The sequence below is a fragment of the Melospiza georgiana genome, chromosome 11 (assembly GCF_028018845.1).
Source record: "Melospiza georgiana isolate bMelGeo1 chromosome 11, bMelGeo1.pri, whole genome shotgun sequence".
Classification (NCBI taxonomy): Eukaryota; Metazoa; Chordata; class Aves; order Passeriformes; family Passerellidae; genus Melospiza; species Melospiza georgiana.
This window is the reverse complement of record NC_080440.1, coordinates 9,443,880-9,460,220: the sequence shown is the minus strand read 5'-3', so window position 1 is coordinate 9,460,220 and position 16,341 is coordinate 9,443,880. Positions and strand designations below refer to the sequence as shown.

Sequence of the window (16,341 nt, the reverse complement as noted above, 5' to 3'; positions counted from 1 at the left end):
GTGCTTTCTCCACTCGGGAGAAAGGGGCTGCTGAGAGATGGGTATTAACAAATGCAGTGTTATGGAAATTGGTAGGTTTGACAGAGGATATGGGGAAAAGGAGAATTCCAGCAGTATGAGGCACTCATCCATGGGTTTTTTATCAGCTTGGCTAGTAAATCTATACTCAAGTGCAGGCTGTCGTGCATTTGCTGTACCCAAGCTTGACGTTGGCATGGTACAAGCCAGCTCCTTTTCCAACAGCTGCAATGTGAGGGATCAGCGTGCTGAACCTTCCTCTCAGTAGAGCCCATTAGCTCAGACTTGGTACCAGTCTTGTGTGACTGATTTGTGGAGACCTTTGGAGTTTGACAGAGATGTGACACAGCATCAGCCTGGGTAGGCACCTTTATTTTGTTTCTGCCTCTGAGCAGACTCCAAGGAGCTCACCTCAGAGAGCATCCTTTGGAGTCCCCACCACAGGACCATGTGCAGGGCTCTCACTGCAGCTGTATCTCTGAGGCCTGTTGGAGAGGATTTACCTTTCTTTGAAAACACACTGCTTCTGCAGAGTCAGGAGCATTTCAAAATCAGGAAATACTGCATTGTGATCTCTTCTTAAAACCCTTGTTTGAATGATGTCAGCTAGGATTAGAGTATGTTTTTGTCAGGGATGAGAGCAAGGACTGAAGTTTATTTCTGTGTGCTTCTGCCTCCTGCTTGCCTGCATCCTTCTTTGAAACACAGACTGTAGTATCTCTTTAAAAAAATCTACAAATGACGTTTTGGAGATAGATTTCTCCCATGTATTATCTAGAGGTATCTACTATGCAAATACCTGCATGTCAGCTGGATCAGTGTAGAACAGAAATTGCTCCAGACTATTGATTTTGATCTGTAAGAGCAGTGGGCTAAGGTTTGAATCACTGTTTTTCCCTTCCATCTCACCCTGATTCGACTCTGCATAGAGTTTGACTACATGGTTGTACTCTCTGCAAGACTGCTAATGCTCTTTTTTGTCTGTCTTGGCGCTGGCCCCATTCTAGCCATTCTGCTTTGTGATGCTTCATTCCATCCTAAAGCCCACATTTTTACATGTTGTTTTTAAACAGAGAATCAGAATCTAGTAAGTCGCTCATCTGCACTGGTTACATGATCCTTCACTTTTCAAGATCTATCATTTAGTACTGCTTGTCACCCTGCTTCTCCCACAGCAGCACTTTGAAGACTCAACATGCAGGAATTTTAAACTGTTTATGGCAGGAGGAAGAGTGCTAAATAGTTTGCTCATGTACTTTGCTTTCAAAGCTGAGCGTGGTAGGGAGAAGAGCCAGATGTGTCTGCGCATGTGTCCCTTGTAGCATTTAAGTATCAAAAAGACTGACTGTAAACCTTCTGCAAAGCATTTTCTTTCTCCCTTGTCAGAAATTTGTAGGTCCAACTTGAGACTAGGCTGGAGTGCTTCGAAAAAAGGTGTTTGAAGATTTCTGAATTGGTTTCTCTGCCTGTTTTCTAAAAATTGGGAATGCCAGGACTTCAATCTCCAGGCTTTGCATCTGTTACTGCTGAAGTGTCCTTCATGGGTCTGTTCAAAGTTAAGGCTGTCCTTCACTTTGCCTTTGAAACTCTTTGGTTTGATACATGAAGTCTGGGGTACCTGAGCTTTGTACCTCTTAAAAGAAATTGTTTCCGAGATGTGCATCACGAAGGCAGTGGGGAAGGTAAAAGAAAAACGAGGAAAACGATCTCTTTACAGGCTGAGCTTTAGCATCTTCCCCAGCCTCTGATATAGAGAGGAGGTGAAAATGGTGTAGGGTGTTGCTGTTCATCTGAGGGTGATATGGAGGCTGCAGAGTAGTTTTCTGTGTTACTCTGACTGCATATTGGAAGGTGTGGAAGCTCCTTGGCATGCTGCTGCTGAGGAAGCACGGGCCCCAGCGTTGTTGCCCCTGGACACCGTTGCACCAACAATTCTGAAGTTTTATTGCTAATGCTTGCGGAGCATTGCTGGTATTCCAGTCTGACTGTGCTTAGGAATGTGGGTGACTTGGACAGAGGACATATCTGCTGTTTAGACTGTTTAGGCTCTTTTCCTTCTAATACTGAAATATTTCTGAAAGGGTTATTAAACCTGAATGGATTTGACACTGTACCAATCTGAAAGTCCTAAAGGATTGTTGCACAGGCTGGATTATGTGGCAAGCTCTACATGGTACCTTTTATTAAGAAATACATCCTTTGAGAGAGAACATCTATATCTCCTGCTTCTGACAGTTTAGCTGGCTGTAGTCACATTGAAAACTGACTGAATTTATCATGTCATGCACCTAAATCCTGAGCTACAGAGATGTTTTTTGCATAGGTGTAATGTCTTCTACTTTCTGCAGTTCTTTGTACAATAAATTATTGCTCCTTTATATTGCAAAGACAGACCCACCTTACTCCAGAATAAGCCAGAAGCTCAGAGGTTGGTGCCTTGGAGAATAGATGAGGTTGAGTGGCAGGGTGGGGCAAACTTCAGTGCAGCAGAGATTTCAAGAGCTAATAGGAAGTCCAAAGGGCAAGGGGTTACTCTTCTTGGGTGCCTAAGCCCTGCCCCACGTGTGATTGCTGGCCATTGTTTGATGGTGCCTGATTCATGCTGACTATGTAGGACCCACTGAGAATCCTGTGAGATCTCACCACAGCAGCAGAGGTCTGAGGTAAAGTTTTCCTTTTCTATATTTTTCTTCCCTGCTTGCTCAGCTCCATGCTGTAATTTTGATGAAGATTCCATCTGCAGACATGATTCAGAAATATTCTGCAATACTCTGATACAGGCCCTACTTCTGATCTGTGCAGGTTATCTGACTTGTATCTTCTCCTTGTAACAGAAGACAGCATGTTTCCTTGCTGGTGTTCTGTCTGTAGCCTCATTATCTAATATCCCCTGCATTGAATTGCAGCTGTCCCTTCTCTGAGTAGGTTTTCTGCAGCTTTCTGCTGAGGATATACCTTTGATTTTTAGCTGTTTTTTTTCACCACCCTGTGGTGGAAGAGTGCATTGTACCTTAGCAGCAGATTTCCTGTTCTGCTCATTGCAGGCTGCTGTATAGAAAGCACAGGGTGAATCTGATCTGTCTGTGGCCACTGTCTGTCCAGGACATGGATTTTGTTGTCTCTTTGTAACAGGAATCTCCAGTTCCTGGTAGTTGCTGTCAGGATAGCTGCAGTTTTCATGCAGGCTTTACCACAGGATGTTGGACTCAGGAACAATTGGTATCTGAGGGAGAGAGAAGCAAGTGCAGGTGCAGGAAAGCTGCTTAGCTGCAGTTGAAATAAGCTGTTGCAGAGATAAAATGGCAGTACTGTTCAGTGGCTTTGAGATTAGGCTAGCTGGGTTCAGATGCGAATGCTGAACTAGACCCAATTTCCTCAACAATAAGGAAACTGAGCTTCTTACATGCTAATTACCTTTTTAACTTCCCAGACTGAGACCTAGTTTTAATGAGCTATATAGGGTGGCCCTTACTCAGTTCCTTCCCTCTGAGAGCAGGTTCATCCTGTACAGCTTCTGCACACATGATGCTTGGTGAAACGCATGACACCACCTCGATTTCATGAAGTTTCTTCATTTTGAGCTCATGTGTTCAATAGAAAAGAGCAGTGAAATACTGGCACTAAAAAAAATGATGTTGTATTGATGGGTTTTACTTCTGGCCCTTTCTGCAGCCCAGAGTCTGTGGAAGCTAGTCCAGCTGTCAGTGAGAAGAATGTGTACTCCAGCCACGGCTATGGGGCCACCCAGAAACACAGCTATCGCGGGCTGCCTTACGCAGTGAGTACTCTCTCTGCAGTGAATCAGCTCTTTACTGTCTACTTGTACTCTTTTCTGCTTGTTCCATAGTTCTTTGTCTATTATGCCTTAGGAATTTTGGCTTATTTCTTAGGGAACACTAAGTTAGAGCTGAGTTCTGCCATACGTTTTTCATTTCTGTGTTTATTGTTTGTGAAGTCTCGCATACTCTACAGCAAACTTTTTTAGTGTTCTAGGTAATAGATTTTTAACTGAATGAAATAAATGAACGAAGTGTGAATATATATGAATATATAATATTTTCCTGGTGGTAATTTTATGCCCCATTTGGTTTATTGTGCACTATTTATACTTGTTTCAACTGCGTAGATTTTCACAGTGGTAACTTAAAAGAATGAGGATCAAGGAGCAGTCAGGAGCATGGGAGGGGGAGCATGGCTTGAAGCTGTGGGATGAACAGGGTGTCACAGAATCATTGAGGTTGGAAGGGGCCTCTTGAGATCACATAATCCAACTTCCCTGTTCAAGCTCTGCCTGAACAGGTTGCTCAAGACCATGTCCAGTTGAGTTTTGAATATCTCAACAGACAGAAACTCTACATCTCAGGGAAGCTGGTTCCACTGTTTAAACACTTATGTCATCTCAGATTATTAGCAGTACAGCAGTTAATGTCGAAATAGCCTGGTTGTTTTCATAGGTTTTGAGTTTAATTCATTGGTGCTGAAGGAAATAATTTACATGTTTCAGAGCTATTACTGTACCTTCTTGATAGGTTGAGGAATTCAGGCTATTGTTTTACACCAGTTAAATATTAACCTGGGAACTGTGGATTTGGGACTTCAGTTTCTAGGCATCATATCTTCACATTAAAAGTAGTACTGCAAATACTCATTTTCAGGATCATAATTATGGAGCCCCTCCTCCTCCAACGCCACCAGCCTCTCCTCCTGTCCAGACCATTATACCTCGTGCAGAACTGAATGGCCTGCACTCACCTGATGAGGAGAACTCCGGGGATAGTGAGAGCTCCTCAGAAGGAGAATCAATTCCCACTTGGTGCCACTGCAGTGTCTCTCAAGATGGTTTCCTCCTCAAGTGTGAAAAGTGCAGGTAAGCTTTGGTGCAGTGCAGATCTGGGCTGCTTCTTGTCTTGACTGCTCATACTGAACCGTGTCACCTTTGGGCTGTGGGACAGACTTCCTTTTGCTAACTGGAGCGTTCTTTCCAGTGCTTTACCCAGTATTGACCCTCCTCCTTTGCGTTGTCAGCCTGACAAGTGTTGGTGGCACCAGGAGTGGAGATGAGGATGTTAAATCGATGTTCTTATCATCCTGGGCCCCACTGAGGGCACGCATCTTGTGACATCCTGTTGAATTTCAAGTGACTTTACTCCTACAAACCAGCTTCAATTGTGCATTCTCCTTTGGCAGAGGAATGAGCAGGGGGAAGGTGATCAGACTCCGCCACCGGAAGCAGGACAACGTGTCAGGTGAGTTTGAGGTTATAATTCTGATAACAGTGACTTATTTTCCTTCTTCAAGACCTTTGTCTTTTGGATGCTGTAATCATTTAACTGTGATCAGTGCCAGCTAATGTTCTTTGCCTCCCAACCACTGGGATTTTCTCCTCTCCTTACGCTTCACCTCAGTTAGCTCTAGGGAAAATCAGATTATCTTGTGAACAGAAAAGGAGAATTTTCATCAGTGCCATTCTGTGACATATCAGAAGTTTGGAACACCTGTTCCCAGTTTGGGTGGGAAAACTGAGGTGGGAAGAGCTATGCAGGGGCAGCAAGTTGTCTTGATGAAAACAGACATAAGGATAATCTGTGCTCTCAGGGATGAGAAGCTGTTCTCATGAAGCACTTGTCTCTCTAGGCGGGGACAGCAGTGCCACTGAGAGCTGGGATGAAGAACTCTCTCCCTCCACAGTGCTGTACACGGCCACGCAGCACACGCCCACCAGCATCACGCTGACCGTCAACCGCGTCCGCAGGAGCAAACCCAAGAAGAGGAAGAGGAGTACAGAAAAGGCTCGTGCTGCTCCAAAGGCCAAAAAGATCAAGGTATGTGGAGAGAGACAAGGTTGCTGCAGTTCCTACCAAATGCTGTGCAGAGTGTTGTTATGAGCAGGTTGACAAGCGGGCAGCAGACAAGATATTTTTGTTCTCTCAAGAATTGCTCTTTTGGGTGTCATAATGGGACGCCTTGTATTTGTGACTTGCTGGAGTACGTGGCTGTTGGTTTAAAAATTACCTTGCTGGAGCTCCACCCTTATTTCCCAATGCTGTCCATTCATGCTCAGCGCTTGGACTCAATTACATATTTTTTCCTTTTGCTGTATTAGGATTTGGGCAAGTAGCTTTTGGAGTCTGGCTGTTTGTGGGAAAGGGTCAGTCTGAATAGAATGAAAAATGAAGGGAGCATGGTATTTTTTAGCAGGCTTTGTTGAGGAATTTGGGCTGCAGAGCTTCTTGGCACTGTTCTTCAGGGACAGAGATAGTGCTTGTGTGGAAAACTATGTAGGTAGTGATGAACATTTGTTGAGGGATGACTTTACTGTCTTGTTTATGAGGATCTGGGGACTGAAATAATTTTGAATTGCTTATATTGGAATGCAAGTGTGTGAGCAGCTGGTTCTTTCCCATCATCTGCCAGCTTTACCATGATTTTCCACAGGCTAGGTTTCCCTTGAAGTTTTTCTGGTAGGCACTGATTAAATAAAACGCTGGGGGCAGGAGCTATGTGTGGTTTGGAGGGGTTATTTTGTTGTTGTGAACCACCTTAATTCTGTTGCTGGACCTTTCTTTTGTCAAAGCAAGTGAGGTTAGTTGGGAAAGTTTTGGTTTTGATCTTGACATTTTTACTAAGTGTGAGGCAGGCTTTTTTAGTTCAGAAATCCTGGCCATCAAGCTTTTCAGCAGTTTCCACTGGATTTGCATTGCAGAGTCTCTTTTTGTTCAGGTTCATTGTTTCTTGTGTAGGTTTTCCTGTAATTCTTGCCATCTTTTATTAAGGATTGAAGTAAGTGTGAGATTCTAGTTCTTAGGAAATTTATAATACTTTGTTTTTTTCTCTCTCTCCTTGTCTGGGGGACAGGCTTTTCGAGAGGGCTCACGAAAGTCTCTGAGGATGAAGGTGAGTAGAAATGACAACCCTCTGTGTTGGTGGTGGGGTTTTCCCCCTTTATTTTGTCCCTCTTTAGGTTTCCCTGGGAAGTTTCTGATTGTGGGGCCAGCCTTGTAATAACTCCAACCTTACAGTGCACCACAAGGAGGCCTATTCAAAAGGCTGTCACAGGAATTGCCCCTTGAACCTTCCATTTGCTTCTGATAGCTTCCAGTCAGATAATGCAATCCAGTTCTGAGAGGTGATTGATTCATGGCACTTGGGAGTGGGGTGTTTGATGTAAGGGATGTAGAACTGGTTGTGGCTGCTCTTCTGTGAGGGCAGTTATTGTTTGATTGCATCAAAGCTATTTCAAGCTTGGACATCAAAGTAGTTCACAAGTTTAATGTTGGAAGTCCCTAGGAGTGCTGCCTTGTTTGTCTCCACATCCTCTTACTAGGAATGGATGGGACAATATATTTATCTCTGACTTCCTGCAGTAGTGGTAGGTGTGAATAGGAAGGTTATTTGACAAAAAAAGTAGACTTGAACTGTAAGCTGCGTTTATTTCTAGACACAAGAGGTGCCTTAAGGTTTGCTCAGTTCCACCTGACCCCAGTCCTGCAGCTGGCAGTGGCTTCTGGCAGGTGGCTGAGAGGAAAGAGGACAGTACTGTGGTGTCCCTATGCACCATCTCCATAGCATGCAAGTGACCTGAGAGGGTAAAAATGCATGGCAACTCCTACTGTTTTTAACATATATGATTAAAATAATGATTGCTCTTCACTTGTCCTTGTTACAAAGACCTCAGTGTCATATGTGTCTCAGTGCTTTATGAAGCCAGTTGAGTTGCTGAGCTCTGGAGTATTTGTTGAACTACTTCAACTACTGCCAAGTAAAGAATGAAGCTTAAGTCTTTTTCTTTCTACCAGCTTCTGTTTTCCCCTCCTTTACAAGACAGTCTAAACGGATTACCTGATTTTGCCCTCTCTTCTTTACTCTGCTTAGGACTTGCAGTTTTAACCCTGTGGGTATTAGCTTATGCTCTAGATTCAGTTTCTTGAAACTCTGGTGACCATTTAGCTAGAAGGTTCAGGACTATTTTTGGATCAATCACTGCAAAGATTGAGATGCAGTCAGCATCACTGAGCGTTGTGTTAGCCGTGAGTGGGTTGACTGCAGGACAAGCCTACATGAAATTTATTTGCCTTTGTGTATTCTGTGCCTTTGCTTTTTTAATGTACTTAATTATTTTTCCAAAGTGGCTTAGATTTTTTTTTTCTGGCCATGTGCTAGCCTAATTTTATTTTATGTAGCAGTGCCAAGTACCAACTTTCAAGAGGTCTTAGTTCTGCACAGAAATCTCAGTAGATTTCTGAGTGACACTGTTGTACAATGTTCTGGAGGGTGCAGATGCTGAAAAATGTGTCCTCATAACCAGCACTTACATAGCTTGTAGCTTATTCATGTGCTTGGAGCACTGTGGATAGGTTTTCCTGCTGTGTACCATCCATTCATTCTTTGCTGTTTGGTGCAGAATTCCCCTTCTGAAGCACATGCCTTGGATGAAAACACAGCTGAAGGGTGGGAGAATCGGATCCGCCTCTGGACGGACCAGTACGAGGAGGCCTTCACCAACCAGTACAGTGCTGATGTGCAGAACCTGCTGGAGCGTCACCTCAACTCCAATAAAGACTATGTGGGCAAAACTGCTATGCTGGACACAATCAACAAAACTGAGCTGGCCTGCAATAATACTGTTATTGGGTCCCAGATGCAGGTAAGAACAAGCAGGACAGAGGGGGAGTAGGTCAGGGCATGGGTGAGCAATATTGTAGCTCAGGCCAACAGGCAGAGATTTGATACACAGTGAATCAGAAGTCATACCAGTCAGAGAGAGATTAACAAATATTTGCATTAAACTAAATTAGTGATGCAAAGTTGGGGATATTTTGCACATTTCTGTAATGTGGTTAACAGGTATTTTGCCATAAATACTTTGGTCACTGAATGGCCTGAGACAAAACCAGATCTGTCACTTGCTGGAGATAGGAAATTTCCTGCTTTCTACCTGAGTTTTCCAGTCCCCTTTATTTATTTTTTTATTTTATTTCTTGACTCATGGTTTGTGGAAGGCTATTTTAAAGAACCTTTCAGCATTATTTCAGTATTTTGGATTATTTGGACTCTTGTAACTTTGAAATACTGCACAGCTACAACTGACTTCAGGAAGCTGGTCTCTCCCTAACTTGCCAACCATGAGCAGTGGTTGGTGTCTTGCCATCTCTATGGAGTGCATGTAAACAAGCAGAGAAACAGGAAAACAGTGTGTTTGTGTGGTGTATGTCTTCCCCATTCATACTCTTGTTAGCTGTTTTGTCATCTTATCTGTGCTTTACTGAACAAAGTACAGCCTTCCTACCCAGTGTAGGCTTTCCTGGGCTTTCCTTGTCCAGGAGAATGGAGATAGTTGCATCTGAAAGGGTGGGCTCCAAAAGAGAAGTGAGGCATTTCTTCTGTGTAAAGGGAGCAAAGTCAGAAACCTGAATATCAGGTATATGTTTGTGCTTGAATCTTTCTTGTTTATATCAGCTGACTCAGTGAAGTTCATGTGCTCCCTCCTTCCTTTCCCTCTACCTTCATACAGGTGAGCCACTTCAAGCAGAGCACAGATAGTGCCAGTAAGGGAAAGTGCAGAAAGAGGACTTTGGACCAAACTTTCTTCCATTCTTTCCTCTGGTTCTGCAATAAATAAGATTTCTTGGGGGGGTGGTGGAGAAACATTTCTTGATAGCCTTTCTATAGAAAGCAGGAAATGCAGATAAGAAAAAGTTCTACTTCTCTAGAAATCCTAATATTTTTTGAGACTAAATGTAACTAATTCTGTCTGCCTCACATGAGTTTTAGGAAAAGTCCTGAAATAAGTAATAAAACACATGCTGTGTTTCTTGATATGTGTACAGCACAACACAAGACTATAAAATATACCATACATAATGTGCTTGTTCTTGCCATGCTCTTTCAGCCTCTCCCTTCCCAGTACAGGCTTAGGTTTTCCCATAGGAAAACGTGGCCAATATTCCAAATCAGAAGACTCCAAATGTGATACATGCCAAAGAAACAAAAAAGTTGAAACTTGCAATACTTGTTAGTGAGCTGTAGTTACTGTAAACAAGCTGTTGGCAGGTACTTGTCATTGCACATGCTGGGAAGGTGTCAGGGGACTTTATAGTTTCTGTTGGACACTGAGAAAAAAGACAGGTGCCTGTCCTGGGTTTTTGCTTGTCACTTCTGTGTCCTGCTGTCTCTGCTCAGGAGGTGGCTGTGGAGTGTTGTGAGGAGGGCACCTGCATAGGTGTGGAGCACATGCTCTCATGCACTGTGTTCTATTTTTGTTTCACTCATCTCACCTTTGGTAGGCAAACTGAGAAGGCTTCTTGGTTTGCATCAGTTGTCTATTAACTAGGTATCATTATTGAACACAAAAATAGCTTTTCTGTGAGATAAGGGAAAATAGGTACTTTGAGCTAGAAAAAAACCAGGAGGCTGTGCAAATATACATTTGCCAGCTGTGTAGAAATATTGTTGCTGCTCCCTTAGGCCATGAAGACTGGAGAGAGGAGAAAGGAATAAAAATAATGTTTTATTATGCCCTGCATACTCTTAGTAGTTCACAGAGTTATTTGACTTCAGTCAACAGTGATGCAGGTATTTACTTAAAAGAGATTGAGATGTGACCTGAAAGCTTCCTCAAACCAGGAAGAGTAGGAAAAGATGGGTTAAGAGTTATGCATGGAGGATATGGAATTTTGTTCATTGGAATATTTTGTGTAAGACAAGAGGAAATGGTCTCAAGTTGCACGAGCAGAGGTTTACGTTAGATATTAGGATTATGTTTTTTTTACCAGAAGGTTTACCAAACTGGAATAGCTGCCTGGGGGAGTGGTGGAGTCAGTATTCCTGGAGATATTTAAAAGACTTGTGGATGTGGCACTGTGGGATATGGGTTAGTAATGGACTGGACAGTGTCAGGTTAACAGTTGAACTCGGTCTTAGAGGGCTTTTCCTAAATTATTCTGTGATTTTATGATAAACCAGTTTTCAGCTGTCTTCATGATGCAAAGTTGTGAAAATACGAAGCTGTTTAGTGTTGTGAATAAAATCATCTTAGTCCTGGCTACTGCCAGTTGCTCGACAAACTGAAAGCTGTGAATCACTTTCCTGACTGTTGTTGCCAAGCCAAACCCAGGGTTAGTGTTTGCCCTTTGCTGCCTCTGATAATTGCTGACTTGAGCTCAAACCCCTGACTGATTTCACATTCTGAAGTGAAGAGCAAAAGGGCCTTTATAAAATAAAGCCACTGAGTATTATGCAGATGTTGCTCTGCAAACATATCAGAACAGTTTTGGCTGATTAGCAGTCAGCAGTCCCTAGCCTGTGACATGAATAAAATCATTTGTTCTTTTCACACATGAAAGCATGGCAGCTAATCCACTTCATATTTCTAAATTCAGAAAATGAAAACAAGCTGAGCTGTGTCTTACCAGAAGAGCTGTGAGATCATTCCTCTTTCACCAAACTCAGATAAATAAGTTACACAGATGCAGAGTTTCTCTTTCCTGCATGGACTTTCTCCTCCTTTGACCACCCCACCTTATCCCACCTGTATTCCCCAAGTCAGTCATGGGACAAAGGTGAGAGTGAAGGCTACCAGACATTAACTTCTGAAAGATATTATCTTTTTATGCTCTTAGAGTAGTAGAACAGTTTAGGTTGGGAGGAACCACTGAAGGTCATCTGGTCCAACCCTCCTGTGTAGGGCCAGCTTAGGTGAGAAGGTATAAAAACAAATCAGTGATAGTATAGAAACAGAATTATTCAACTGGAAACACACTGGGTCCTAATTCATCTAGTAGCTTCAGATACTTCTTATCTCCTGTCCTACACTAGGAAATCTGGTCCCATTTATTTATTTGTTGCCATAGTTGAATAGTACAGAGTGCTGAAAGTAATTTAGCCACTACTCTGTGTAGTGTAAACAGTCTCATCCTACAGCTCGCTCATATCATGGGTTTGTTGATCAGAAATCAGGACCAACAGTGTGGCTTCTTGGACTGGAAATAACATGTTTCTGTGGACTTAGGGAATCCTCTGTGAGCTTCTGTCAGGACCAAGACCTGAAGAGATGAACACCCTGCAAGGCTCTTCAGAGTCTCCAGTACATATATCCAGGTTTTCCCAGTTGCTGGCAGACAGAGTGGTATAAGACAGATAAACCCCATGACAAATGTGGCACTGGATTGTATCTCAAGAGGAGCTCTGGACCATTACTCCCATCTGAATAGATTTCAAATGAATATTTTTATAAAGCTGTCTTTATCCTGGATCTGAGTGAGAGAAGTCAACAGATAGATCTTACTTTACTAGCTCATCCAAGATCTGCAATATAATGTTTTATAGAAACAACAAAAGTCATTTTCTTGAGGGGGTTTTAAACAGAGAAGATAGAAGATCCCAGTCAGAAAAAAGGGTTTAAAAGACCTGTGTTTTAGTATTTTCATGTGCTCAGTACAAGGGTTTTGCTGGGTTCCCAGTGCTGAGTGCAAGAAAGTCATGTGTTCTGTCATTATTCAGGCTGAGCCCCTTAAACTAATTTTTATCCATTTCAGCAGAGTGCTCAGTAGCTGTTTCTAATGAAGGTTCTCTCAGGAAAAGTTGAGAATGTCCTTTCAGTAAAATTTTGTGGTTTACTCCTAATTTAGATACATAATTGTCATTTTTACCAAAGTCGGAGCACTTATGCTTCAGTTCACTTTGGAAAAGTATCAGAACTGGGCCCTTATGAGCAGTGAATAGAATGCTGAGGAAGGAACAGGCACAGCAGTGCTGGTGAGGCAGCCAGTCATCTTCAGATAATCTTCACTTACAGAGAGGTTTCATCTGTTAAGTAAGGAAAGTACTTAGTTTTTATGGAATAAGTCGTTCCTATACCCTAGTGCTTATAATATCCCTTCCATTATTCCATAAAATATGTCATATTTCGATGTCTGTACTTAAAGAATGTTGTGGTTTCATGGTGTCAGACACATTGTTGTGAAAATCAATTGTAGTAGAGCTGAAGACTTTAATGTATGTTTTAACGAACTGTCACTACTTCATTAAAAATTTTGTTCCTCATGTTAAAAAAAAAAAACTTAAATCAACAGCACTAGCTGAGAAGAGATAAGTAGAGAAGTTTCTGGATGGAGATGGAAATTGCCAGCTTAAGTCTTTGGCCTGTTTGCTGGAATTTACCATCCTCTGCAGAAGGAAAAGCTTGCATTTTTTTCCTCTGAATGTGTGACAACCCACAATTTAGGGAAGATCTCAATTATTCTGGCTGTGAAAGTGGCCATAATTGCAAAGCAATTCCCAGTTAGTAGCAAGTGACAGGTCTGGTTATGCCTCCTAGATGCAAGACTGAAATACTCGGTCTAATAGATTTGTCAGACTATTGTTGAAGGAAAGGAATAAATACTGTTTGCTTTTGATAAATATTGTCAAGGTTATTGGTCATTACTAAATTATTATAAAATAAAGAACATATTCACCTGACAGAGTTTCTGTGTGTTGCTATTAGAATATATTTTCTTTTTATATAGGTAAAATATTCTTCATGAGTTAGAGGCCTTTGGTTCAAATGTTCCTCTTTTGCTCTGGTTTTTGTTACAGCTGCAGCTGGGAAGGGTGACTCGGGTTCAGAAGCACCGGAAGATCCTGAGGGCAGCGAGAGACTTGGCACTAGATACCCTCATAATTGAGTATCGAGGGAAAGTTATGTTACGGCAGCAATTCGAGGTCAATGGGCATTTCTTCAAAAAGTAAGAGTACTATGAAATGATGGGTATGAGAGCATCGTGGCACAGACAGACTGGTGTCTCTATGGGATAGTGCTCACTTAGAGGGTCCTGTCAGCTGTGCCTTCCATAGAAGTGGGAAATCAGATATATCACCTCAGCTTGATGCTCTGCTTATGGACCAAACCCTCTGAAATAGATCTTTTAAATAGCTGGAAGTACCTAACCCCAGAGCAGTAGTGCTGATGGAAGTTCTGCTTCCAGTGAAGTGAGGGACCTGTTAACAACAGTGCTTTGGGAATTGGGTATTTTGGGACTGAGATGTTCTGTTGTTTCTGCAGGCCATATCCCTTTGTGCTGTTCTACTCCAAGTTCAATGGCGTTGAGATGTGTGTTGATGCCCGCACCTTTGGTAATGATGCCAGGTTCATCAGGCGGTCCTGCACTCCAAATGCAGAGGTAAATTCTCTTTTCATCATCACTGTTACTGCAAATACATGTTTTACATAAGCTTAGTGCTTTCCCTAACTCAAAATGCACTAAGTACAGTAAATTCTCTGTGTCACTTGCGTGTTTGATGGTTTATACTTGGAATATGAGACAGTTTGGGAACATGAAGGAGGTTTTTTTGGAAGAGAAAGATTTCTCTTAAGTCTTTCCTTTGGCTGCACAGTGATACTGAGGGTAAGCAGGTGGTAGTAGTTGTAAGTGGAAAAGCACAGTATGAGACAAGAGCAGTGAAGCAGGCTTTTCCCATTGGAGAATTTGGGAAAATTACTCATAGAGTAGAATAAGAGCTACTTTGCAAAAGAAGACTTCCGTCTTGGAAGTAGGAAATGCAACCTGTGGAGACGTCAGCTTCTTTCTACTTCATTTAACAAGGTTCGTCATGTGATTGCTGATGGGATGATCCACCTGTGCATCTATGCTGTTGCCACCATTGCCAAGGACACAGAGGTTACCATCGCCTTTGACTATGAGTACAACATCTGGTGAGTCCTTCACCTCGCCCAGGAGCTCTCCACTGCCCTCCTGGACTGGACATCTTCCTCCAGCCCTTTCCTCGCATTCTACATATTGCTCCGTTTTCTACTGAATTGCATTTCCCGGCTATTCTGTCCAGTTCTGCTGGCATATTCTCCAATAGAGGCCATAAGGTAGCCTGCTGTCCTTGCTTTGGCACGTGGTGAGATGTTTAGTAGGAGATGTATTGAATGTCTCTGTGCAGGGGTTGAGAAATGAAGAGTGACACGAATTATGTTTGTGTTTTGGAGCAGCAATTATAAAGTGGACTGTGCGTGTCACAAAGGGAACCGGAATTGCCCTGTGCAGAAACGTAGCCCAAATGCTGCAGAACACCTACCTCCACCTGTTTTAGGCACACTCATTGGGGCAGAAACACGCCGGCGAAAGGCCCGACGAAAGGAGCTGGAAATGGAACAGCAGAGCCTTGCGTCCGATGAGAACGGCACTCAGCAAACTGAGGAGGTTCCTGAGGGACCTGCAGCAGTCAGTGACAATGAGGTAAAATCTTTGCCCCCTTGTTACATGTATGTCAGCATTCAGTGCTGCAGGAGTCTGATCCAATAGCATTGGAATCTGCAGAACAGAAACTGCAAGGAAGCCTTTTTTTTAAACCTTTAGCGCCTTAAATTACCATAGAAATTTTGGAAACTTTGGAACAGTACTGGGTTACTTAATCTGGGTTTCTATCTCAGGTGCCAGAGAAGGAGGAGAAACAAGAAGGGGAGAAAGAGGAGCCTGTAGATGAACAGGGAGCCTTGGTCCACAGCAGACGGGCAAGTAGCTCTCTCTGTCTGGGTATCACCCTCTTTAGGACTTACTTCATGTAGTGACCCACAGGTCCAGTTGGATATTTCACTTGTTTGAACACAAATCCGATCTGTTAGTGGTCTTCAGTAATTTGATCAGCAACAGCAAAAGAAAAAAAGGAGAGAGCAAAAAACCACCGAGGTTTGGTTGACTTCAAGTCACAGGATTTATGTTAGGGTGCTGCAGATTAGGAGATAACACTATAGATTTGTTTCCTCATTGGAAGGTTTAACTGTTACTTTCAGGGCTGTTCTATAGTCTAAAACACACCTTTAGCAGAACCATCAGCACTAGATTCCAAAAAGGCAGTTGGGCCTTTTTTATGTTCCTGCTGCCCTTCCTTATTGCCTGTGCAAGAATTTATAGCACTATATAGAACCATAGCATAGTTTGAGTTGGAAAGGACTATCAAAGGTCACTTAGTCCTACCCCACCTCAGTGAGCAGGGATATCTTCAATTCGATCATACCATGAACCAGAACCTGATTTTTCGTAAAACTTGGTCATTTTTGCTGGGTTAGATTTGTAAACAGGTATCTGTTCAGTGTATGGTTTCATAAACATGTTGCCATGTGGGGAAAAGAGTGGGATTAAGTAGCAAAAGGCAGTAAGAGGAATAGACCACCAACAGCGGTATTGGCACTTACTTAATATATTACTTACTTATATCTTAGTGCTCTGGGATCTTTGATAATACAGTCTTATTTTAGCCTTCATCTTTACTGAGTAGAGCTGGTGTTTTTTTCTTGTGTTGCTTATGGCTCCTGGGATTGCTGCCTGGATTAGAATG

General features: G+C 42.6%; 1 protein-coding gene across 1 annotated transcript in view; it reads left to right on the top strand.

Annotated features, from left to right (window-relative positions):
• The window catches only part of SETD5 (SET domain containing 5), a 66,394-nt gene that overhangs the window by 26,120 nt on the left and 23,933 nt on the right, over positions 1-16,341 (top strand). The window contains exons 3-13 of the mRNA XM_058031772.1: positions 3,691-3,796; positions 4,674-4,885; positions 5,206-5,264; positions 5,653-5,840; positions 6,874-6,912; positions 8,420-8,662; positions 13,594-13,742; positions 14,060-14,177; positions 14,601-14,710; positions 14,996-15,242; positions 15,437-15,517. Of these exons, the coding sequence (XP_057887755.1) occupies positions 3,691-3,796; positions 4,674-4,885; positions 5,206-5,264; positions 5,653-5,840; positions 6,874-6,912; positions 8,420-8,662; positions 13,594-13,742; positions 14,060-14,177; positions 14,601-14,710; positions 14,996-15,242; positions 15,437-15,517 (1,552 nt within the window). The remainder of the gene's footprint in view (positions 1-3,690; positions 3,797-4,673; positions 4,886-5,205; positions 5,265-5,652; positions 5,841-6,873; positions 6,913-8,419; positions 8,663-13,593; positions 13,743-14,059; positions 14,178-14,600; positions 14,711-14,995; positions 15,243-15,436; positions 15,518-16,341) is intronic.